The sequence below is a fragment of the Neoarius graeffei genome, chromosome 10 (genome assembly GCF_027579695.1).
Source record: "Neoarius graeffei isolate fNeoGra1 chromosome 10, fNeoGra1.pri, whole genome shotgun sequence".
Taxonomy (NCBI): Eukaryota; Metazoa; Chordata; class Actinopteri; order Siluriformes; family Ariidae; genus Neoarius; species Neoarius graeffei.
In genome coordinates this window covers 78,123,582-78,150,400 of record NC_083578.1, presented here as the reverse complement: position 1 = coordinate 78,150,400, position 26,819 = coordinate 78,123,582, and the positions used below count along the sequence as shown (strand labels likewise).

General features: G+C 42.7%; 1 protein-coding gene across 1 annotated transcript in view; it reads left to right on the top strand.

Annotated features, from left to right (window-relative positions):
* Positions 1 to 26,819, top strand: part of LOC132893330 (fibrinogen C domain-containing protein 1-like) — a 255,687-nt gene that overhangs the window by 205,152 nt on the left and 23,716 nt on the right. The window contains exon 6 of the mRNA XM_060932353.1: positions 23,998 to 24,177. Within this exon, the coding sequence (XP_060788336.1) occupies positions 23,998 to 24,177 (180 nt within the window). The remainder of the gene's footprint in view (positions 1 to 23,997; positions 24,178 to 26,819) is intronic.

Below are 26,819 nucleotides of genomic sequence, written 5' to 3'. Positions count from 1 at the left end.
GGTACACCCTGGACAAGTCGCCAGGTCATCACAGGGCTGACACTTATGGCCCTTTTCCACTACCCTTTTTCAGCTCGCTTCAGCTCACTTCAGCCCGACACGGCTCGCGTTTCGACTACCAAAAAACAGCACGACTCAGCTCGCTTCAGCCCTGCTTAGCCCCTAAAACTCACACCGTTTTGGAGTGGGGCTGAAGCGAGCCAAACCGAGCTGAGTGAGGCTGGGGGCGTGAGCAGACACTCCCCTGTGCACTGATTGGTGAGGAGGAGTGTCCTCACATGCCCACACACGCCCCGCGAGCACGCTGGGATCTGTAAACACCGTAAACCCGGAAGAAGAAGAATTACGAATTACGAGAATTTCTGAAGCCTTATGCGCCTCGCCTCATCTATACGCTCTTGCCAGTATCTGTTGGCGTTGTCGGTGACAACAAGCCACAGAACCAAGACCAGCAACACTAACGACTCCATGTCCATGTTTACTGTTTACTCTCTGGGTTGTGAGACTACCGCTTAAAAGCTCACTGATGTCACTGTTTGCGCTGCTTAACGACATCACGTGACGTCCACCCACTTTCGCTAACTCCAGCCAAAGTGTCCAGCCACTTCCAGCCAGCATGGTTCAGCGCGGTTGTAGTCGAAATGCAACTCCAACAGCCCCACTCAGCTCGACTCAGCACGGCACGGCTCAGCCCGACTCAGCCGCGTTTGTAGTGGAAAAGCGGCAACAGACAACCATTCACACTCACATTCACACCTACGGTCAATTTAGAGTCACCAGTTAACCTAACCTGCATGTCTTTGGACTGTGGGGGAAACTGGCGCACCCGGAGGAAACCCACGCGGACACGGGGAGAACATGCAAACTCCGCACAGAAAGGCCCTCGCCAGCCACGGGGCTCGAACCCGGACCTTCTTGCTGTGAGGCGACAGCGCTAACCACTACACCACCGTGCCGCCCCTTGATGGACTTTTGGACTATCAAATGATGGATGGATGGATGGATGGATGGATGGAGTCAAATATTAGACTCATTATATATTTTGGTTATTTATTGAAGCCATGGAGCTTTTTATTCATGAATTTTCCACTGACACAACACATTAGTGATCAGCTGACATATCAGGAGAAAATTCAAATTCAATCCAAATTGCTTGAAACAGCCCTCATTGAATTCAGAACTGAATGCAGAACATACTTTTTACAGAATTAAAATACATTTGTCCGTTCTTGAGATATTACAAATCAAAGATTGAAAAAAACACCTAATTTTTAGAAAACTGCCATAATATTCTGTATGAGGATCACATGGTCCAAAATGGGCCTCATTAACCAATGAGATCAAATGTTTTTTTCTTAATTACTTCTTTATTTTCAAGATATTGACATGGAAATTAGCAAGCAAATAGATTGTTGTATACTGTATACAAATTTTTAAAAATTACTAACAACTAATTATGCAAATTAGTATTTAATTGGTACTAATTATGCTAATGAGGCAAAAACTTTTAATTGGTACACTCAATAAAAAAGTAATAAAAGATTATTTCTAATATCCTCTTTGTGCTCTGTAGGCCTTTGTACTTTTCAAAAGTAGGGCCTTTTAGTGTTTATATGAAAGAATATAAATGATTATTTCGATTAATGTTCACAGCTTTCAAGGCGAACCTCAAAAAAAACTGTGTGAGCCACATCCAATAAACAATTCCAGTTAATCGAATTGAAATTGACACTCACGTTTCTGACTTCCAGTTTTTTTAAAATATCATTCCGACCACTAAGATCTCAATATTTTTCATCAAAACGACTACATTTATATTCTAAAATAGTTATTTGCTTACATGAATCAGTTTGATTTGAAAAAAAATAAGTAGGTAAAGCTATGAAAACTCACTTCAAATTCTCCCGTGAAGCATAACGTCAAAACTAGCTGACGGAAAATTTTGCTGAATACCTCATCAGAAACAGCGAGAGCGAGAGAACATCCCTATAAAAGTTATGTGACTGATATTCACGAGCAATCCAGTGGGAAACCAATCAGAAGAGAGAGAGCCTGACCGCTTTCCCGTGACTCAAAAAGCACCGACCGTTTCCCGACATCCCGCGAGCAAAGAAACTTCAACCTGCTGTTACTCCCAAAGTACTGAACAGTGCTGAGTTTCCCAAAAGCATCGTAGCACAAAGATCATCGTTAAATGGAAGAGCGAGCAGCACAATGAACACTCTCTCTCCTAGTTAAGATGCTCGTAGCGTGAAGATGTTTTTGGGAAACCCACCACAGATCTTAACGAGACACATTTCTTTGGAAAGCAGAGATTATAAGCTTTTTAATGATCGTATTCACAATAGAAAATATTCAAGAGACAGATTTGGAAACTTAGATAAGCATCTACATGCAGAATTTTCACAGCACGGCCAGCAAGCGTCTGATATGCCTAGTATCAGTCTTTTTGTTTTTGAGTCGTTGAGGATATTGATTATGGTTTGTTTTTTTTACCAGTGCAAAAAAAAAAAATCAAAGACTCTTAAGATATGCTTCATGAACTCAACTGGATTACATAAAATCCTAAATCATCTTTGATTTTACTCCTTTTCTCCTGAGCATTGTGGATTATGTGTATAGCCTGATGCGAGTGAAGCTCCATTTCAGCAGGTAAAGACATAAACATGGCACTACTGCAGTCCCCACTGAGTTGTCATGCACCACGAACATATTGCGGTCTTTATCCATGATCTATCTGCAATTCTGATCTTCCTGAATAAACCATGACCTCGTTCAACATCCACAAAGCGTTTCATTAATCCTCGTTCTTATTGTTTAAAGCCGCCTACTTATCTTTCTCCACTGAATAATATTGAGACACTCACACTTGCATTAATGTCCTCCGGTTTTATACAGAATGGAAATAAAAAACATATTCGTCTTATTTCTGCTTCAGTGGAAGGGTTGGTTTTGTTTTTTTTTTCTTTTTTTTTTTTTAAATCCAGATGTTCTGTGGTGATATTCTCAAACCTCAACAGTACTTTGTGCTGAGAAGTATGATGTGTAAATTAAGTGAAAGTCTAGATCATATCGTACTTTCCAAACATGGTTCGCAAAAAGGAAAATTAGCTTAGTGTCAAGCTTATCCACCCAGGAACGGAGTCTTATGTTTACAGGTCCAGGTGCTGAGTGTGTTGCTGTGAGATATGAACTCTGGTTTTTGCAGGTAACCAGTTGCAGTCTGGTATGAGGATTTAAACAACAACAACAACAAAAAAAAGGTAGTGGTGTTTTTTTTTTTTTTTTAAGGCAATTAATTTCATAGTCTGTGCTACCTTCTGGATGCACCACGTGCCTCTTGATCCCAGAGAGTTGATTTGGTTAGCTGGACATCAGAGCAGTAATGTGATAGTGTGACGGTTTTCACGAGGGAAGAGCGGAAACCAGATGGAGAGGGTAAAACGGGTCAAAAAATTTACACAGAGAAGCTGATGGATTGACACAATTTCTGCTGATAGAGATGTGAAGCATCTGATGCTGTCAGAATTGCATGGTGCATGACCAAAATGTATAAAATAATTCTTTTTAAAGCATTGTTTCAATTTAGGAACTGTTACAAAGGCATAATTTTTTAATGCCTTTTTTTAATTTTTATTTTTTACTTATTTGTATTATCTACAGTACCAGTCAAAAGTTTGTACACCCCTACTTTACTCATTCATAGGTTTTTCTGTGTTTTGTATTTTCTACACTATAGACATCAAAAGTACTGAAGACATCAAAAGTATCAAATAACATCTGGAACATATATGGGATTATATGGTAAACAAAAAAGTGCAAAAAAAAATCTGTTTAATATTTCAAAGTAGCCAGCGTTTAGCTTGATGACGCGTTGTACACTATTGGCTTTACCGTACCTTAACCAGCTTCATGAGGTAGTCACCTGGAATGCTTTTCAATTAACAAGTGTGACTCGTTAGAAAATTAGTGGATGAGTTTCTTGCTTCTTAATGTGTTTGAGATCAAACACCCATCCATCCATCCATCCATTACCCGTAACTGCTTATCCTGTGCAGGATTGCGGGCGAGCTGGAGCCTATCCCAGCTGACTATGGGTGAGAGGCGGGGTACACCCTGGACAAGACGCCAGGTCATCACAGGGCTGACACATAGAGACAAAAATTCACACCTACGGTCAACTTAGAGTCACCAGTTAACCTAACCTGCATGCCTTTGGACTGTGGGGGAAACCGGAGCACACCCACGCGGACAACATGCAAACTCCACACAGAAAAGCCCTCGTCGGCCACGGGTCTCGAACCCGGAACCTTCTTGCTGTGAAGCAACAGTGGTAACCACTACACCACCGTGCCGCGAGATCAAACAGTAAATAGTCAATAATACAAATACAGTAAATATCCCTGTTGCACACCTGTAGTAATCCATATTATGTCAAGAACCGCTCAACTAAGTAAAGAGAAATGACATCCATCATTACTTTAAGACATGAGGTGACTTTTAATTTATAAAAATACAGAAAAAGCATTGAAGTCGAAAGTGCGTCCAAACCTTTGACTGGTACTGCTGTATCAATAATGGATGGATGGATGGATGGATTAAAAAAAAGACATAAAACATAATTAAACAAAGTCCATCTTTGTGGTTTTCTAAAAATGATATTTACCATGTGTTTACGTTCTTAAAATTTTGCATTTATCATTTATATTCAGATGGGGCCTTGTGAAATGAGTGGTGGAATCATGTGCATGTGTGTGAGAGAGAGAGAGCGAGAGAGAGAGCACTAATGTGTCAGTGACATGTCAGTCACATACCAGGTGTTCAAAGACCCCATACCAAGACCTGAGAGCTTCTAGGAACAACACACTCGCCTCTAGAGAGAAAGAGAGAACTGGTGTGTGTGTGTGTGTGTGTGTGTGTACTGAGCTTTTATCACCTTTCTCTCCTCCTCTCCCTATTCATCTCTTCTCTCTGCCGTTGTGTGACAGAGTGAGAGGAACACCTCCATTATTAAAAAAAAAAAAATTCCCAGAAACTCTCCCACGAGCAGCCACACAGACAGAGGACTGTGATTAAAAATTAACGACCCTGTTTTGTTGCAGGGAGAGAAAAGGAGAGTAGAGCTGACTTTTGTGTCGTGGTGCTCCACGGCAAAACATGTTCATGCATCTTTGTCAAAAAGAACAGCTTTTTTTCCATCATCACTCTCATAATGTGGACAAAGGGTTCTCATACTTTGTGTAGTCCTAGACCCAGTTTTTTGTTTTAAAAAAAAAGATAACGGATCTCTTCAGTACAGATTTTATTTTTTTTTTAAAGTGTACAATAATATTTTTGAGCACAAATTTAGGGTTTTATATATATATATGTGTGTGTGTGTGTGTGTTATATACCAGCTGGGAGGTCCGTATCGTGAAATACCGTGACCGAGGTCTTGAAAGTACTTAAGTACTTGAAAGTATTTAAGGCCGAGGTCACGGTATTTCACCATACGGACCGACCTTAAGCTGGTAAATAATATATATTTTTTCTTTACCAAATTCTAACAGAAAATGAGAGCGCCCGAAAGGGAAAACCAAGCCAAGCTGCCATTTTGAATCCTCATTCATGGCTGTAATGCAAATGGCTTCCTCCTCAGTATACAAGTGCACTTCCATGGCAGGAAAAAAAACTACATTTTGCGGCCTATGTAGTCCCCTATTTATACAAAATTGAGTCATTCAGGATTCAGCCATGTTCAACAGTTAGAGGTTTTTAGCTTTCTCCTGAAATGTTTTCTTTTATTTCTTCTTCCTCAGGGTAGTAAAACTCGCTTTCGCTGTGAACACTGTCGTTATCACTATCCATGATGTAAAATTAATGCTATTCTTCTGAGAAATGCTGGCAAAAATGTATAAGATTTTTGATAATCTTATAAATAAATCTTATAAAAAAAAGATAAATGTTGATAAAAAAATGCTACTATGTTTGTTGTTGTTGTGAACGAGCGAGTCGCCAGAAGTCCGTAACTGGGGTCCATGTTGTAGGATACGGACTCGCTCGCCAGCCAATCAGAGCGCAGGATTTGATGGAAACCGGACTGCGAAAAAAATAAATATGTATATTTAACAGTTATTCCATGAAATCGAGTCGTCCATGAGCTGATAGCCGATGAGGTGTGGAGTGCTGAGTTGGCTATAAGCCATGTACGATGAGATTGAGTAGAATAATTGTTTAATTCTATCCACATTCACTGGATTTTGAGAAACAGAGCATTTTTATTTTTTGCAAATGTGATAAATAAAAACTTTATACAAAGCGTTCAACAAAATAATTTCCACTCAGGCGGATTTCTTCAAAACCTATCGATGGCTGCACAAATTGACTTTAATGTTGATTTTTTTTTTTTTGTAGAAAGTGCTGTCGTGCCGAGGTATAAAATAACTTTCGATATTTATTTAACTCTCCCTTGGACATTTTGGTTATATAATTTTCAAACTTCTTTGAGCTTTTGAACCAGTCTAAAAAAAATTCAACACATTTTAATGTTTAAAAATGAAGAATGTAAACAAACCGGCGAAATGACAGTAACAATTTGTGAAAAATGATATAATAAAAATTCTTGAAAAAAAAAATTCTTACAATCAAATGCTTTTATTTCACATTTTGTTTTTTTTTTTTTTGTTGTTGTTTTGTTTTTTCGAGTAGAGTTTTTATTTCGTCCTCGGTTGGATCAGCAACACACTCCGCCATTTTATTTTTCTCTACTCATGGTATATGAGCTGATAGCCTAGTAGTAGAGTAGCCAATCAGAGCGCGCAATTGCTCATATCCAGTGCATGTGAATAGAATAATAAAAATACACTTTGGTTGATGTATACAGCAAAGATGCCAGCACACACAGCGTAGGAAGTGTATATAAAACATGGTTTGGTTTAGAATATTTTATTTTCACATTTAAGGACATTTAAAACACTTTTTGTTCCCAAACGTGGGATGCAAAATGTGTTTTCCTTAAAAACAAATGTGTATAAACAACTGATAAAATCAACCTACTCTAAATGTAATTACTGTGCTTACACCCAGTTTCGATTCAGAAGATTATTTGACAGTCTGATACGAGTGTGAGATGCTTGTGAGAATAAATTAGACCTCCAAACAAGTGAACTGTTTAAACATCAGCAGGGTGGGTACTGTTCAAATATTTGCTATATTTGGATAATAAATCAGTGGAGCTGCGCTTTCTTTTATTCAGGCAAGCCTGCAGCTAAGAGTGCTCTGCCTGGCGAAGCTTCAGGCGAAGAGATCTGTATGATCTTCAAATACATCCCTTTATTTATCTTTTTTATGAAGATGGAATAAAGGCCGTCCTTGCACATGGTTAGAGAGACATATGAGAGCAATAAAATTAGGATGTTTGTTATTATGTCTGCATTTTAGAAATAATTCATATTGTAGTGCATTTATTTAGGATCACGTGTTGATGTGCGTGTTGTAAAGCATACAACGAAAGTGATACAAGGTTATTATTCTTGGTACGTAAATGTGGTTTTCGAATGTTGTTGACCAACAAGAAACATCACGCAAAAGAACAAGCGAGATTTCATTCAGCTCCATTCAAAATGAAAGTTTCAAGTAAAGTTACAAACACTAAAAAAGTCTAAAGCTGACCCTGCAGCTTGTTCTGTCAGTGTTCTTCTGTAGACCCTTGAATTTATGATTGATAGACTGACTTGAATGAAATCTGCCCTTTTGTTATAGTCTAATAAAACTGAAATGTCAATACCAGGTTTTGAAATGGGCTCCATTGACTATATTCAAAGGAGAACTGAAGGAATTTTTGTATTATCAAAATTCTATTTCTCTCATTTGATTAAATATACGAATGCATTTTTGATAGCTACGGTATTTTGTCGCTGCTATAGCAAGTTATGAGTGTTTGAAATATGCTCTGTAATACAGTGGTGCTTGGAAGTTTGTGAACCCTTTAGAATTTTCTATATTTCTGCATAAATATGACCTAAAACATCATCAGGTTTTCACACAAGTTCTAAAAGTAGATAAAGAGAACCCAGTTAAACAAATGAGACAAAAATATTTTACTTGGTCATTTATTTATTGAGGAAAACGATCCAAAATTACATATCTATGAGTGGCAAAAGTATGTGAACCTCTAGGATCAGCAGTTAATTTGAAGGTGAAATTAGAGTCAGGTGTTTTCAGTCAATGGGATGACAATCAGGTGTGAGTGGGCACCCTGTTTTATTTAAAGAACAGGGATCTATCAAAGTCTGACCTTCACAACACGTTTGTGGAAGTGTATCATGGCACGAACAAAGGAGATTTCTGAGGACCTCAGAAAAAGCGTTGTTGATGCTCATCAGGCTGGAAAAGGTTACAAAACCATCTCTAAAGAGTTTGGACTCCACCAATCCACAGTCAGACAGATTGTGTACAAATGGAGGAAATTCAAGACCATTGTTACCCTCCGTAGGAGTGCTCGACCAACAAAGATCACTCCAAGAACAAGGCGTGTAATAGTCGGCGAGGTCACAAAGGACCCCAGGGTAACTTCTAAGCAACTGAAGACCTCTCTGACATTGGCTAATGTTAATGTTCATGAGTCCACCATCTGGAGAACACTGAACAACAATGGTGTGCATGGCAAGGTTGCAAGGAGAAAACCACTGCTTTCCAAAAAGAATATTGCTGCTCATCTGAAGTTTGCTAAAGATCATGTGGACAAGCCAGAAGGCTATTGGAAAAATGTTTTGTGGATGGATGAGACCAAAATGGAATTTTTTAGTTTAAATAAGAAGCATTATGTTTGGAGAAAGGAAAACACTGCATTCCAGCATAATAACCTGATCCCATCTGTGAAACATGGTGGTGGTAGTATCATGGTTTGGGCCTGTTTTGCTGCATCTGGGTCAGGGTGGCTTGCCATCATTGATGGAACAATAAATTCTGAATTATACCAGCAAAGTCTAAAGGAAAATGTCAGGACATCTGTCCATGAACTGCATCTCAAGAGAAGGTGGGTCATGCAGCAAGAAAATGACCCTAAGCACACAAGTCGTTCTACCAAAGAATGGTTAAAGAAAAATAAAGTTAATGTTCTGGAATGGCCAAGTCAAAGTCCTGACCTTAATCCAATAGAAATGTTGTGAAAGGACCTGAAGCGAGCAGTTCATGTGAGGAAACCCACCAACATCCCAGAGTTGAAGCTGTTCTGTATGGAGGAACGGGCTAAAATTCCTCCAAGCCGGTGTGCAGGACTGATCAACAGTTACCAGAAACGTTTAGTTGCAGTTATTGCTGCACAAGGGGGTCACACCAGATACTGAAAGCAAAGGTTCACATACTTTTGCCACTCATAGATATGTAATATTGGATCATTTTCTTCAATAAATAAATGACCAAGTATAATATTTTTGTCTCATTTGTTTAACTGGGTTCTCTTGATCTACTTTTAGGACTTGTGTGAAAATCTGATGATGTTTTAGGTCATATTTATGCAGAAATATAGAAAATTCTAAAGGGTTCACAAACTTTCAAGCACCACTGTATATCTGTCCATACGTCAAAGCAATGGCCGTAAACGAGATTCGTTGAGACCTGTGCGAGACATCGTAGGACGAAAGTAAAATGTACAGCGGAAATCAGAGTGACCAACATCTGCCAACGTTGTCAAAAGACGCGCTTATCCGTGTCTTTTCCTTCTTTTGAATGCTGATGTAATCAAGCCAGACGTTTTGTTTGTTTTGATAGCAATCAGGAAAGTTTGAAAAAAGTAGGCAGTAATCGTCATTTAAACTCATTTTTGTGCAATACTTCATTTGGAAAACAGTTTTCACAATGGCGGCACTGACACCTGGCTGACACTTGACGTTTCAAAGTCTCGCACAAGTCTCGTGAAGATCGCACGGATAAGCGACGCCTGCCGTGGACCAAACGAACTAAATTCAACATGGCTAAAAACCGAATAGGCCGATAAGTATAATATTTAATTGCAGTTAGTTGCCGATACGAGTCACGATATAAGGTTACTAAAACCGAAAACGTAATTGAATAACACGTTAATTAAGAAATAAAGCAAGTTTAAAAATGACTTCAGTTCTCTTTTAATGATTGCTCACTGAAGTTGAAGTAAATATCAATGAATAATAACCCAGACGAAGTGGAGGTTATTATTTAAATAATATTGGCTGTCTTTGAGTGGTATATCAGATATAGTCCATTCAGCTATACAGTTGCTGTGAACAAGCATTTAAGAGCCCAAAAAATCCCCCCAAAGAACCCCAGTTAAAAATCCAAGTCTTATTGATTTTGTGTCCTGATGTTATAAACACACACACACACACACAAAGTACCTGGTCTTCTTGGGGAATTCATGTGTACAGTATGCTCTGTGCATGCTCTCTGAAGCCAGAGTTGGGAATATTAAATGAAAAAAATAAAAAGTATTGAAGTTGGAGCCTTGATGTCTGAGAACTGACTTGAGTTTTTTGGTGGGTTGCTTCGCTGAGTATGCCCTTAACTTCAAAACTCATGGTGAGATTGTGGTTTACAAGCTGCTGTGAATGCTGAGAAAGCTTTAACTGTATAGGCCTGTCAAAAAAGTTCAGGACTAAATGCAAGTTGAGTAATGAAGATCTGTAAATGAAGTTCTTAAACTGTAAATGCTCTCTAAACAGGGTAGAGGATATATATATATATATATGGCGGCACGGTGGTGCAGTGGTTAGCGCTGTCGCCTCACAGCAAGAAGGTCCTTGGTTCGAGCCCCGTGGCCGGCGAGGGCCTTTCTGTGCGGAGTTTGCATGTTCTCCCCGTGTCCGCGTGGGTTTCCTCCGGGTGCTCCGGTTTCCCCCACAGTCCAAAGACATGCAGGTTAGGTTAACTGGTGACTCTAAATTGACCGTAGGTGTGAGTGTGAATGGTTGTCTGTGTCTATGTGTCAGCCCTGTGATGACCTGGCGACTTGTCCAGGGTGTACCCCACCTTTCGCCCGTAGTCAGCTGGGATAGGCTCCAGCTTGCCTGCGACCCTGTAGAACAGGATAAAGCGGCTAGAGATAATGAGATGAGATAATATCATCTCATCTCATTATCTCTAGCCGCTTTATCCTTCTACAGGGTCGCAGGCAAGCTGGAGCCTATCCCAGCTGACTACGGGCGAAAGGCGGGGTACACCCTGGACAAGTCGCCAGGTCATCACAGGGCTGACACATAGACACAGACAACCATTCACACTCACATTCACACCTACGGTCAATTTAGAGTCACCAGTTAACCTAACCTGCATGTCTTTGGACTGTGGGGGAAACCGGAGCACCCGGAGGAAACCCACGCGGACACGGGGAGAACATGCAAACTCCGCACAGAAAGGCCCTCGCCGGCCACGGGGCTCGAACCAAGGACCTTCTTGCTGTGAGGCGACAGCGCTAACTACTACACCACCGTGCTGCGCGCATATATATATATATATATATATATATATATATATATATATATATAAAATTTTTTAATTGCTAACCAGCAGGTTACCCAGCGTTGCCCAGGTTTTGCAAAATTCTGGGTTGCTCACAGATTTCCATGTCAAATTTGGTGAAGCTCTGTCGAGAAATGGTGATGTTAACCCAAGACAAACAAAAATCCAAACATCCACCACCCAGGGGCCCACCGGGGACCCCCTGGGGCCCAAATATGGAATTTCTGAGTTCTGCCAAATTGTGGCTATCTCCTGTACTTATGTGCCAAGTTTAGTGAAGATGTGTCAAGAGTTTGTGTTGATAAATGTAATGTGAAAGGTATTGAGGGAGGGAGTGGGTGAATGTTGTGCCCCCCAGGGACCTCCCTGGGGCCAGTACATGAATTTTGTTTATATCTGCAAAATTCCGGGTCATCCCTGGACCTACTTGCCAAATTTGGTGAAAATCCATCGAGAAATGGTGACGTTAGCTCAAGACAAACAAACAAACAAACTTTGCCACTTATTATGTAGACTGGTGTTCACAAAAAGATTTGTGAAGAATAAGATTCTTTTTCAAGTGTTAATTAAACTGTGTTACTTTTTATTGTGCTTAAATGCAGCATTTTAGCAAATGGTCAGTTTCACAGAAGTGTACAGTAGATGTGTGGAAATCGATGTATGTATCAATGTTCATGATGTGTAACCAGTGTTGCCAAATCTGTATAAATTAATAGCAATCATCAGGGTTCTAACGAGGCCTTTTCAGCGTATCGGGCCGATACACAATGTTTCCTTACCGCTATGCCTACAATATTGCCGACATGCCTGTAGAAGTTGCCGCTACACTACTAAAAAGACTTGTCAATTTTGAAAATGTGGTCTTTTGTTTAATTTTCTCTTGTTATCCCCATGTGGGGACGACGGTGTGCCACCATGCGACTGATCTACATTTGGACATACTCCACTCCCCGTCCACGTAAGCGCCCAGTGCATAGCTGCCCAAGTAGGTCCATGTGGAGATTGTCACTGATCATGTTAGTCCAGTTTACTTCCTTCCTTACGCTGTGTTCGCGGTAAAGTGCCATCCGTGTTAAGAGGCGCTTATGCACGTAATACGTGCCGGTCCCCGACAATTTTTTTTATGCTGCAGCACGGTGCATTGAAACCGTCGGCATAACGGTCAGTAGGGGAAGGTAGGATATGAGTTGTAGATCTGGATAGTCGTGTATTGTAATTAAATGGCTGAAGCTGAAAATAAAGCTGACACTTGGTGAACATCAACTGGTTGTTTTATTCTTATTCCATAAATATGTCACTAATATCGTTGAATGTTAATTATAATAAGTCTTCAATCAAAAACAATCACAGCAACTTTTGGCAAAAAAAAAAAAAAAATCACATTAATATTACCAAAAAAGTGACTTTCAGGGAGGCCTGCAAGTGCCAGGAAATGTACTAGAATGTATCTCCGAGCATGTAGAACCCGTGAGCTAGCCGTTATGACTGGTGCCACTATGCTGATATTTTGGTCTAATGAGAACCCAAAATCATATTTAGGGATCGACCGATATGTTTTTTTCAGGGCCGATACCGATACCGATTATTATGGAATTGGGATGCCGATAACCGATATGTGCAACCGATAAATGTAAACATTATAATTCACATGAAATTAAACATAGCACACACTGACACAGACCTTCATATCCATGAAATGTATGTTTAATTGTAAAATTGAACATGAAATTTTGTGCAGGGCCAGGATAGAGAAAGTGAGAACGGAGTGTTAAAAGTTCTGGTTAAAAGGAGCGGCTGCTCCTTTAAGAGTCTGTTCAGAGAACGGAAGTCGGAGTGAGGGGGCGGCCCCGCGCGGCTCTGCTCCTTTAAGAGTATATCGCTTTCCGAATCAGAAGCGCTAGCGAGGAGAATCACTTGCGCAAGAATTATAAATACTAGTGGAGTACATTACAGCGCAATGTGAAGTAGCATAAGAACATTTAAGTCAAGAGTTTAATTGATGTATTTCGTTCATTACCGTTTATCCAAGCAAGTGTGCATCCACGACACAATTAATTACTGAGTCCACAACAAGCGTCCTGACAAACATAGCCTACTAGCACCATATCACACCTGGCTTGTTTCAATGTTCAAATAGCGCTTTATAAAGTTACCTAACATATACAAGTGCAATGCGCTTTTTGAGCACGAGTCACGTCATGAAGTTTACTCATCACCATAACAAATAGCCAGTAGGCTTGCGCTAGCCTACAGAACACAAACACTACGTTTTATTTCGTCTTCCCTTGACCACCTCTCTGTATGACTGTCATTCTACTGTTCGAGTAGAACTACTGACACATTCACGTTTCCAGACGGGGATTTAAAAATGACTGCAGCCTACGTTATGCTGGGGACTGCTTACTATGGACAACATTGTAGTTTCAGCGAGACTAGTTGGTTGTAGGTTAATTCAAGTGCTTCCTTCCGTAAGCTAAGTTTGCCTGGCTACACAGATGCAAATGGACAATTTTAACAAGTAGTAGATGAAGAATGTAAACATATAATGATGTTGTGCTTTTGCAACTTGTGTGTTTGTGACTTATTGCGGCAAAAGCAGCCTGTCCTTACCTTGAAGTGGGATCTGCTTCTACCCGAGTGCCCGTACGGCCGCCTTGAAACAGTTCACAGCATTTAGCTACGCGTGTTGATTGGCTATATCTCTTGTGCCAAACAAATCAGATGTTGTGGTGGGCGGGACCGTGTTCTTGAACTCAGAGAGGCGAGTGCAGGAAAGGACATGCAGTGACAGTCACGTTAGGAACAAAATGGCTGCAAAAAGGCATGTTATCGGCATATCAGTGGAAATTATGGCCGATACCGATAACCCTAAAAATGCAGAATATCGGCCCGATATATCGGCCAGGCCGATTATCGGTCGACCCCGAATCATATTAGTACAGTATTAATGGACAGTTAGTATAGCTGTGGATGTTCTTTCTTGAGCCCCTTTTACATACAAAACCGGTTATCGTATGAAGTAAAACAACACAGGATAAGTAACAAATGTTCATTCCCACTCAGTCTTTGATAATGGAAAAGTAACAGATATCATTTATTCCAACCTGACTGTATTTAATGGAATGCTATGGACCACGAACCTCCGCAAGACGTGTAAAACAAGCGAAACCAGATATGATGCATTATTCACGAGGTGGCAAGTCCACTGTTGTGAAAAGCCCAAGCTGAGACATTATCTAACTAACAACATGGCACCAGTCAAGCTGCATCACTTCTCTGTTGAGTGAGTTCCCTAACCTGTTTCTGAACATTTGTTTTGTTCAAGGCAAAGGCTGTTTATAACAGCCATGGGCTAATGGTTAGAAAGCAGCTTTGGGACCAAAAAGTCACTGGTTTGATTCTCTGCACCAGCAGGAAAGGCTGAAGTGGTCTTGAGCAAGGTACCGAATTCCCAGGCTACTCTGGGTATGTTGTATATTGCTCTGAATAAGAGTGTCTGCTAAATGCCATTAATGTAATGTAATATAATGTTTGCTTCTATCTGCCAGTGTTTTCTTTGCTTTGAGTTTGCCAGCAGTTGCTTTACACTGAGGTGGTATGAGTAGCTCAGTCACAATATCACTATATTAATCTAATATACCGTGCACTGAGAGGCTCCGGTTGAAGATATGGATTCTCTGAGGTGACTGGTATAGTACCGTTTTGTGAGGGGCACAGCCATGAAAGAGAATCCATAATTCCCGGTGCCTCTCAGTGTATGGTATATTTGATTTATATCCCTCATCAAAAAAATTCCAAACTGAGTGTTAAGATTGAATCTTGGCATAAACTCACTGGAATCAGCCATGTTTGTTGTTAAAGCCTCGGTCACAACCGGCCGTACATGCTCCTACTGCCGGTCTACGTGCAAAAAACGCAAGATACGCACGGAGGGCACGCGTGAAACGCACGGAGGGCACGTGTGTGACGTGCTGATTTTCGAGCCGCAGACCGGCCGCAGAGGTTCTTTGTCATGTCAAACAAACTCTACGGGCGCTTACGTTTTTTTCAGGTTGCAAGACAAACTTACGGCCAACGTGCGTCTTTCTCCACGAACAAAAAAACCGCAGCGATTTGGGAAACGCCAAAAATCGCACGGGCAAAAAATCGTACATCCGGTTGTGACCTAGGCTTTACGTTGGCACAATCTTCGACCTGCACTTGTGCAATGTACCATGCTATGGCCTGCCTCGCTAGGCATGATCATGATACATAGAACACAGAAATGCTCGCGGAGCCACAGCTGTGACTCGAGTCAGCCGTATAGCTTGAAATTGTGACTTCAGTTCATGGTATATCCAGGATATACCATGACTGACACACACCATATCCATTTATTTTTAAATTTTTTTTTTACATCACGATATACGTTGCTTAATCTCATCTCATCTCATTATCTCTAGCCGCTTTATCCTTCTACAGGGTCGCAGGCAAGCTGGAGCCTGTCCCAGCTGACTACGGGCAAAAGGCAGGGTACACCCTGGACAAGTCGCCAGGTCATCGCAGGGCTGACACATAGACACAGACAACCATTCACACCTACGGTCAATTTAGAGTCACCAGTTAACCTAACCTGCATGTCTTTGGACTGTGGGGGAAACCGGAGCACCCGGAGGAAACCCACGCGGACACAGGGAGAACATGCAAACTCCGCACAGAAAGGCCCTCGCTGGCCACGGGGCTCGAACCCGGACCTTCTTGCTGTGAGGCGACAGCGCTAACCACTACACCACCGTGCCGCCTTGCTTAATCAATAGTGGAATTATTTTATGTCATGTGAGCCATCCTTGGACAATCCCTGCACGGGGATTTTTTGATGAGGGATATAACATCACGTATGTCACCGCCAATCATGTCATGACCCGTCACAAAATGTTATATGGATAGCTCTGTTTCCCACTGGAGCTATGGCTACCCTTCATGTTACTAGGCCACCAGGGGACAGATTAATATTTCGACTTTACCTTTTTGCTCCCATTCTGACACAACGCCGTTCCAGCATAATAGCGGAAAATCATAATAGCGGTTTTCAGTCCTAGTCCTAGGAATATTAGGTAGGATCTGATTCCTTAAGACAGGAATAGCTAAGAAAAGTTTATACTCAAATCTCCATCATTGAACAGTTGATAAACTGAGTTTGATACAAGAAACTTCAACTTAAAACTGTAATGATGGTCATAATTCTCATTTCTGTGCTGGAATCCATCCCAGGCTCCATTTCCCAGAGCACATCATGGCCTACAGGCATGGCCACCACGGACTGCAGTCTCACCACAACACTCCATTCTTGTTCACGGCCACTCGACTTCTATTCGTGCACATCCGTTCCACATTACAACCCAGGAACTTCTGTACAGACTCCAAACACACACTTTGCAAAGTAAATGTTTAGTGTGTGCTACCTGACTTTACCAAGCTTTTTGTTCACGTTGGTTACTATTCTGGATTTTAACTTTGCTTCGTTACATGGTTCACTTATTTTTGCCTTTTGCCTTTGACAGGTTATTGCCACTGAATCTGATTTTGATTCACGTTTTGGATTTGTCTGACTTCGTTATGTAATAATCATCTTTAACTGCATTTGCATCCACCTCCAGACTCTCCATGGCAATCATCAGTATTCTTTTCACACACTTAACACTACTTGACTATGCAGAAAAAAATGCTTTCGAATCAGGCAGCACAGTGGTGGAGTGTTTAGCACTGTTGCCTCACAGCAAGAAGCTCCTGGATTTGAGCTCTTTCTGTGTGGAGTTTGCATGTTCTCCCCATGTCTGCGTGGGTTTCCTCCGGTTTCCCCCACAGTCCAAAGACATGCAGGTTAGGTTAATTGGTGGCTCTAAATTTACTGTAGGCATGAATGAGTGTGAATGGTTGTCTGTGTCTATATGTTAGCCCTGTGATGACCTGGCGACTTGTCCAGGGTCTACCCTGCCTCTCGCCCATAGTCAGCTGGGATAGGCTCCAGCTTGCCTGCGACCCTGTAGGACAGGATAAACGGCTACAGATAATGGATGGATGGATGGATGGATGGATGGTTGTTTGTCTCTATGTGTCAGCCCTGTGATTACCTGGCAACTTGTTCAGGATATACCCCGCCTCTTGCCCATAGTCAGCTGGGATAGGTTCCAGCTTGCCTGCGACCCAACACAGGATAAGCGGCTATAGAAGATGGATGGATGGATGGATGGATGGATGGATGGATGGATGGTCAACATCTGGTTAGCTACAGTAACTCAAGCTATGTGTGGATAGACATATGGATAAATTTGTAATACTTAAAGTGACAGAGAAAAGAGAGTCTGGTGCAAGCAGAAAACGGAGGAAGTATAACAATGGTTATTTAAAGTTTGGATTTTCATGTATTGGCCCAGATGATGTGCCACTACCTCAGTGTATTATTTGCAAAGAGGTGCTAACTAATGACAGTATGAGACCATGTAAACTCCAACGTCATGTTGAGACCAAGCACCCAAGTTTTGGTGGCCAAGCCACGGGAGTTTTTTGATAGAAAGCTAAAGGAATTCCGTTCACAAAAGCAATTAAGACATTAAGCACTGTAAATACTAAAGCATCATACCGCGTGGCGTTACGCATAGCTAAGGCAGGTAAACCCCACAACATTGGTGAAACGTTACTCCTTCCTGCTGCTAAAGATATGTGTTTAGTATTGATGGGAGAAGCTGCTGCTGTCACCGGCAAGCTAAATGTGATCTGACAATTCTATCCAGCGCCACATCTCAGAAATGGCACCCGATATGAAGGAACAGGTGCTTGATAGTATTCGTGACAGCCCTTTCTTCTCTATTCAGCTGGACGACTCGACAGACGTCGCTAACCGTACTCAGCTCATGGTGTACGTGCGCTATGTTAAAGAGCTCAGTGTCCAGGAGGAGTTTTTGTTTTGTCATTCTCTGCCAGCTCGCACGACAGCAGAAGAAATCTTCAAGTCTTTGAATGATTTCATTCAGGAGAGTCATACTGATTGGGGCTTACATATTGTTGTGCAAGATGTAGCGATGGTGCAAGGGCGGTGTATTAATGCAAATCGTTAATGCAGACTGCTTTCAATTTAGTTACTGAACTCTAGGCTGATTGTATTACAGCTAGATGAAGTATTTTTAGGTAAGGGTGACCCGCAATTTAAGCGTAAGTTTGGCTAAATGTAAGATGTTTTTTTTTTTGTCTGTTTGTTTTGTTTGTTTTCTTTTTAACCCATGTTAAAAAAGCCTTCAGAATGAAATTGCTTTCAAAAAGTTTGCGTTCTAAAAAAGCTTTAAAATGTTCAAAAAGATTAAGATTAAATTTGTTTAGAATATTTTTTAAAGAAAGATCTTTGGTTGAGAAAATGTTTTAAAAATAAAAATGTTTATAACATTTTTTGTCGAAATCCGTTTTATGCCTGAGTATAACATATACAGTATAGTAACCACAACAACAATAGGCTAATAATTTGTGTGCGCGCGCATGGGGTTCCAAACAGTTTTCACAGGTTGAAAACCCCTGCTTTACAGGTTTTTTCATGTCATCTCAGGGAGTTTTTACTTGACACAATCACCCCCTGGATTGCTCATTAAGGATAAATATAAATCATGATTATTTTTTTTTTCGATCCAGATTCCTGTAAAGCTCTTTTGAGACAACATCCCAAAGCATTTCACAAAATGGTCTCTTTTTATCATAAATAAAAGTATGTATGAGTAAATATCTGCATTGAGAGATTCAAAATAGCGTGAAAAAATAAAGCCACGCACCTGGCATCGCTGTGTACACGGCTCTGAGCAAGGCACTGGTTTGCACCTGCTTTTGGGAGGTGGACAAAATTACACACAAAACCTGCTGTGGGATAATTTCACTAAAAGTTAAAAGTTTAGTGCATCAAGCGGAAATATGTTTTCAGTCGCACTTCCTGTTTTAAATTGCTAATTTTCATCGATACCATCCATCCATCCATTATCTGTAGCCGCTTATCCTGTTCTACAGGGTCACAGGCAAGCTGGAGCCTATCCAAGCTGACTATGGGCGAAAGGCGGGGTACACCCTGGACAAGTCGCCAGATCATCGCAGGGCTGACACAACCATTCACACTCACGGTCAATTTAGAGCCACCAGTTAACCTAACCTGTATGTCTTTGGAGGAAACCGGAGCACCCGGAGGAAACTCACGCAGACACTGGGAGAACATGCAAACTCCACACAGAAAGGCCCTCGTCAGCCTTCTTGCTATGAGGCGACAGTGCTAACCACTACACCACCGTGCCGCCCTTCCATCAATACATGGTGCCTAATTATGTCTGAAAATGGGTGTGAAGAGCATAATGCTTAGTGTAATTTTGACTCCATAAGTAATGTTTTCTGATTTTTTTTTTCCTTTTTAACCCTGAGATGAACTTAATGATTGCCTTTGCAGCTCTGAGGGCTAGTGACAAAACTGTTTACACCCATTTTGTACATAACATAACATTACATAACATGCAACTACTCCTGAAAATGGGTACAAACAGCTTAGCACGTAGCTGTCAATGCTGTGAAAGGAAACATTAAGTTCATTTAGGGGTTAAACAAATACAAAAAAAAAAAAACTTTTATTAATTGTGTCAAAATGTTCCCCAATTAAAAATGAAAGTGTTAGCCAATATTGAGGCACTTTCAGAAAAAGTGTTTGTATTTACTTATTACTTATTCCATTATCCATAACTGCTTATCCTATGTAGGGTTGCGGACAAGCTGGAGCCTATCGCAGCTGACTACAGGTGAGAGGCAGGGTATACCCTGGACAAGTCAACAGGTCATTCCCAGGCTGACACATAGAAACAAACAACCATTCACACTCACATTCACACCTACAGTCAATTTAGAGCCACCAGTTAACCTAACCTGGATGTCTTTGGACTGTGGGGGAAACCGGAGCACCCGGAGGAAACCCATGTAGACATGGGGAGAACAAGCAAACCTCACACAGAAAGGCCCCCATCGGCCACTGGGTTCGAACCCAGAACCTTCTTACTGTGAGGCGACAGTGCTAACTACTACACCACCGTACCGGATTTACTACTGCTCATAATTGTTGTTCAAGATCATGCAAGAATTTAATTTAATGGAACCGAGACTCCAACTCGTTTTTTTACTCCAACTCCAACCCGTGTGTAACTTTCATGCCGGAGTTATGTCTAAGGTCTGAATATTGATGTGTGCAATTTCAGTGTTAAATTCTCCCTGCGCACACTAAATACTGAACACACCCCTGTATTTCTTACCATCAATACCGGCTAGCTGCTGCTAATGTGTGTAAATTCACAAAAACATGGTTACGTTGTAGGTCTATCATGACAAATCAGTGAGTAATCCAGAAATACAGACTTCAGGGTTCTAAATGTAACTTTTTTTGTTTTTGTTTTGTTAGTATGTTGATCTGTCCGTTTGTTTGTTTGTTGGTCCTCTAGCGTTGTCATTTCTTGACCAATCTTCACCAACATGCACAGGACAACTCACTAGGGCCACACAAAGACATCATTAGCTTTTGGTGGGTCAAGGTCACCAAGGTCAAATCTTGTAAAAACACCTAATCGGCCATAACTTCCGAACCACTTGATTTTCACAAGTATTGTGCTCTGCACAACTTTTCATTTGTCTGTTTCAGTGGCGGCTGCTGGTTTTTAAAACAGGGGAAGCCCATTTTACGCATTCATCGTAAAACCTGTAGGCCGGATATCAAAGCATAGAAAGGTGTGCCCCATTAGCATAGTGAACTAGACAACCCTACCTAGTGGCAGAAAGTATTTTTGCTTGTACATTTCATGTTATAGTCTGGCTTGCCAGGCTAGTGCCTCATATCCTTAATCAAAAATATCAAAACATCCAAAAATCACTGGCTATTCAACGAAGAGCCTTGAACATCATACCCTGATATGCAACACAGAGTCTTTAACACAACACCCAGCTGTGCAACACATCCTTGAACATCTTCTGCAACACAGTCTGGAAATTCATAACCAGGTAGGCTATGCAACACACAGAACCTTGAATATTATACCCAGGTATAACCTATAACACAGAGCCCACCATTCTCTTAACATTACTGAACAATATACACACTTCAGATTCATGAACATTATATGATGCACACTATTTATACACAAATTCTGCCCTCCGCTCCTTTTCCAGAAAATGGTCTGTGACCCTGTCATACTAGCTGGTTGTGCTTTCCAGAGACTTCACCAATTTCTGTTAGCAGCTAGCACTGCAGATCCCAATAAGGCTCAAGCTAGCCTACAACCAGATTGAACTACAAATGAAATAAACGAGTGATCAAACTGATAGAATGGATGAAAGTTAACGGAGCACAACAAGTAATATTTACATTTATTTACAGAGTAATGTACAGAGACATCAATGAGATGAAACGTTTATATGAAAAGAAATTCAGACAGCACTTTGGCACACGACTACACTTTCTCGACATCCACTAGAGACTGACTGATCATGCGCTTACCGTGTTCCTCACCGACGCCGAAGTACAGAGCCCGCCCTCCTCATGTCTTTCAAACACCACCTCCAATAATCCTTCATCAGCCCGGCTTCTTGCCCCTCCCACTGTCTCGTTAGTCCCAGAGAAGCCCGGCTTCCCTGGAAGTGACGATTTTGTCGATTTTAACCAATAACAACTAGCCGAAATTGGCTGTTCAGAGCCCTCTCATAGACTGCAACGGATACCCGGCTGCCAGTCCATAGAGCCCATTGAAATAGGCTACATCCAGTGTTGCCAGATTGGGCGGTTTTAAGTGCATTTTGGCGGGTTTTGAACATATTTTTGCTGGAAAACGTCAGCAGTATCTGGCAACGCTGGTTACAGCCTGGCAGCAAAGGTGATTCTCGTAGCGAACTGCAAGTTCATCAGACATAACTCAAATAAGTTACAGGATAGTTATGAACGTAAATACAATCTTGGGCATATATTATGTTATGCAAGTTATTGTTTTAATGAGAATTCAACGTCATAGATGCCGCAGTTTGGGGAGAGAATTTTAGGGGAAGCTCGGCTTCCCTTGTTGTCTCTGAGAAATCGCCCCTGGTCTGTTTGCTTGTTTGTCTGTTTGTTTTAATGAATGTAGGAGTGACCATAGTTATGAAGTCAACCTGAACCTGAGAATATCTGATAAGACGAAGCAAAGTTTTATAAAAGCATCTATCTATCTATCTATCTATCTATCTATCTATCTATCTATCTATCTATCTATCTATCTATCTATCTTTCTTTGCCTTAGGATGAACAAATTTTCAATAATTTTACAATCATCATAAAACTAAGGCAGGGAAACCGCAACAGCTAAAGCGAATTACTGCAGACCCATATGTAAAACTAAGATTACTAAGATGACGATGACGACTAGCTTAATAATAAACTAGAACTGTGAGTAAACTCACTATAGAATACCCCCAGCCTACGAGCTTGTCATCATATATTTCCATATGTAAGGGAATAAGTTGAACTATCTCCCCTTTGAAAGATCTCATCTCATTATCTCTAGCCACTTTATCCTGTCCTACAGGGTCGCAGACCAGCTGGAGCCTATCCCAGCTGACTACGGGCAAAAGGCGGGGTACACCCTGGACAAGTTGCCAGGTCATCACAGGGCTGACACATAGACACAGACAACCATTCACACTCACATTCACACCTATGGTCAATTTAGAGTCGCCAGTTAACCTAACCTGCATGTCTTTGGACTGTGGGGGAAACCGGAGCACCCGGAGGAAACCCACGCGGACACGGGGGGAACATGCAAACTCCGCACAGAAAGGCCCTCGCCGGCCACGGGGATCGAACCCTCTTGCTGTGAGGCGACAACGCTAACCACTACACCACCGTGCCGCCCCCTTTGAAAGATCAGACCAGGATTATTTTTCTTCATGAACATCTTCAGGTGGTATACTGCAACTGTGTAAAGTTTCATCAAAATCCATCAAAGTGTTTAGGAGTTAGGAGTTGCGCTTACAAGACACATGGACGGATGGACAGGGTGACTCCTATATACCCCCCAAACTTTGTTTGCGGGGGGTATAATAAATATAAATATTTAAAAACAGCAAGTTAAAGGCCTAAGAAGGCTATGTGTAGAATTGCACTGAACACGTATTGTTCTCCATGTTCGTGGATCGTCAGGGTTGTAAGTCGACTGCAGAAATAAGGTGTAATACTGTAGAAGGAGGGACTTGTAGGAGGACAGTGTTAGTTTGAGTTGGCGAGTTTCTTGTGGTAGTGTATTCCAAATTCTCGTTGTTCTTATCAGGAATGACTTTTGATACGTGTGATATTTATTGATTGGCTTCACTGGGATAGGAACTGAATTCTAGATGATGATGGTTCTCATGGAAGTTCATGATTGCTCCCAGGCACTGCAGTCTAAATTGTATTCAATTGCTTGCTTTTTTTTTAATAATTTAAGTTGTCATGTGACTCAGCACCATCTAACTCTTGTTTTTCAGGTCTGAAGCGGATTCATGCTCTGACCATTCAGGCTAATTATGAGCTGAGGATTGACCTGGAGGACTTTGAGAACAGCACTTCCTTCGCACAGTATGGATCCTTTGGCGTGGGATTGTTCTCCGTCGATCCGGATGATGACGGCTACCCGTTGAGCATAGCGGAGTACTCAGGAAACGCCGGTAGGTTCTTTCTTTGTCCTGAAATCTTTAGTATTCAGCAGGTACGGCTGTATGTCACACTGAATCTTTTAGATTTATGGAGAAGGCAGAACTTTGCAGAGGTGTATCAGGCTAAAATGCTTTATGGAGTCATATTGTAAAAGACTCATGCTGCACGACAGAACTATGGAGCATATGAGCCAGCTTTTTTTTTCTCTCTCTCTCTGAAGATAAGACTTCAATTGTAGGCCAATTTTTAGGCTTTGGTGCGCCCTAGATCATCAGAATTTATTAAATGGCAACTTATTAGAAATTATACTTCCTTCCTGTTGCTTCATCCTGTGAGATCATCCAACCATAGGCTGAACACTTGTACCACTTGGGAAACCTCTCGCTGGTTTTATGACCAAAGGTTTGAATTAATTCTGACATGTGTAATCTGTTTTGTCTTTTGGGCACTGTTTAGTGTCATGAATCAAGTCAGGCGTTGTAGCGCGGACAATGCGTGGGTGGAGCACAGAGGACGGCAGGACAACGTTTGGAGGAAGTAACAGTGTATTTTATTAATAAACTTTTCAGTTTAAAAGAACTCGCAGCACACAGACACACTCTCAGCCTCCACTCCCGGGTCGCGCTCCCTCTGCTCTCTCTCAGCCTCTTAAAATAGGGAGCGGTTTACTGGGAAAACACACACAAAACACAGGTTAATTACCGTCAGGTGTAGCGAATCTGCCACTCACCTTCCCCGGCTCCACCCTCCCGTCACAGACCGATGCTTGACCACGCCCCCGCTGCCACATACCCCCACCGCCCGACTCAGGCCGGGCGCCCGTCCGGCCCGCAGCTGACTCCCCCCCCCCTTGACGGGAGAGGAAGTCCGCCACGACCATCTGCGCCCCCGGCCTGTGGACCACCTTGAAGTTGAAGGGTTGGAGTGCCAGATACCAACGGGTGATCCGCGCGTTGGCATCCTTCATGCGGTGGAGCCACTGGAGGGGCGCGTGGTCCGAACAGAGGGTGAAAGAGCGCCCCAGCAGGTAGTAACGGAGGGCGAGGACCGCCCACTTGATCGCCAGGCACTCCTTCTCAATGGTGCTGTAGCGCCCCTCACGCACTGACAGCTTGCGGCTGATGTATAGGACTGGGCGGTCCTCCCCCTCCACCTGCTGGGACAAAACGGCCCCCAGCCCTCTGTCCGACGCATCCGTCTGCAACAAAAAAGGGAGAGAGAAGTCAGGGGAGTGTAAGAGTGGCCCCCCACACAGTGCAGCCTTTACCTCAGAGAAAGCCCGCTGGCACTGCTCCGTCCACTGGACCGGATCTGGTGCCCCCTTTTTAGTGAGGTCAGTCAGCGGGCTGGTGACGTCCGAATAATTAGGTATAAACCTACGATAGTAGCCAGCCAGCCCCAGGAACTGTCTCACCCCCTTTTTGGTCTTGGGCCTCGGGCAGGCCGCAATCGCTGCAGTCTTATTAATTTGGGGACGCACCTGCCCGTTGCCCAAGTGGAAGCCCAGATACCGTACTTCCACCCGCCCAATCGCACACTTCTTCGGGTTGGCAGTGAGTCCCGCCCGCCTCAGCGACCTAAGGACGGCCCTCAGGTGTTGCAGGTGCCGCTGCCAGTCATTGCTATAAATGATGATGTCGTCTAGGTACGCGGCCGCATAGGTGGCGTGCGGCCGGAGGACTCGGTCCATCAGCCGCTGAAACGTAGCGGGCGCCCCAAACAGCCCAAACGGAAGTGTGACGAACTGGTGTAAGCCGAACGGTGTGGAAAAGGCCGTTTTCTCTCGGGATAATGGAGTCAAGGGGATCTGCCAATATCCCTTCGTCAAATCCAGTGTCGAGTAAAAGCGAGCCGTGCCTAGTCGATCGAGCAGCTCATCAATACGAGGCATTGGGTATGCGTCGAATTTAGACACCGCGTTGACTTTTCTATAGTCCACACAGAACCGGACCGACCCGTCGGCCTTGGGAACCAAGACCACTGGGCTGCTCCAGTCACTGTGGGACTCCTCGACGATGCCCATTTCAAGCATGGCCTGAAGTTCTTCCCGAACCACCTTTTTTTTGTGTTCGGGTAGTCTATAAGGGCGGCTACGCACTACCACCCCCGGGGGCGTCTCTATGTGGTGTTCTATGAGGTTCGTGCGACCGGGCAGGGGCGAGAACACATCCGAAAACTCGGCCTGCAACTGGGCGACCTCCGCGAGTTGGGTCGGGGAGAGGTGGTCTCCACAAGGGACCGGAGAGGTACGTGATGCCAATGACCCTTTGGGGACCTCCGGCCCCAGCTCCGCCTTCTCCGGAACTACCGACACCAACGCCACGGGGACCTCCTCATTCCAGAGTTTCAGCAGATTGAGGTGGTAGATCTGTAGCGCCCCCTCCCTGTCCGTTCGCCTAACCTCGTAGTCGACGTCCCCGACTCGCCGTGTGACCTCAAAGGGTCCTTGCCACTTGGCGATTAATTTGGAGCTCGACGTGGGCAACAGGACGAGTACCTTCTCTCCCGGAGTGAACTCTCTAAGGCGCGTGCCCTTGTTGTACAGGCGGACTTGCCGTTCCTGGGCCTGCCGCAAATTCTCCTGAGTTAGGTGGGTGAGCGTGTGGAGTTTTGCGCGCAGATCCATAACGTACTGAATTTCGTTTTTGCTCTG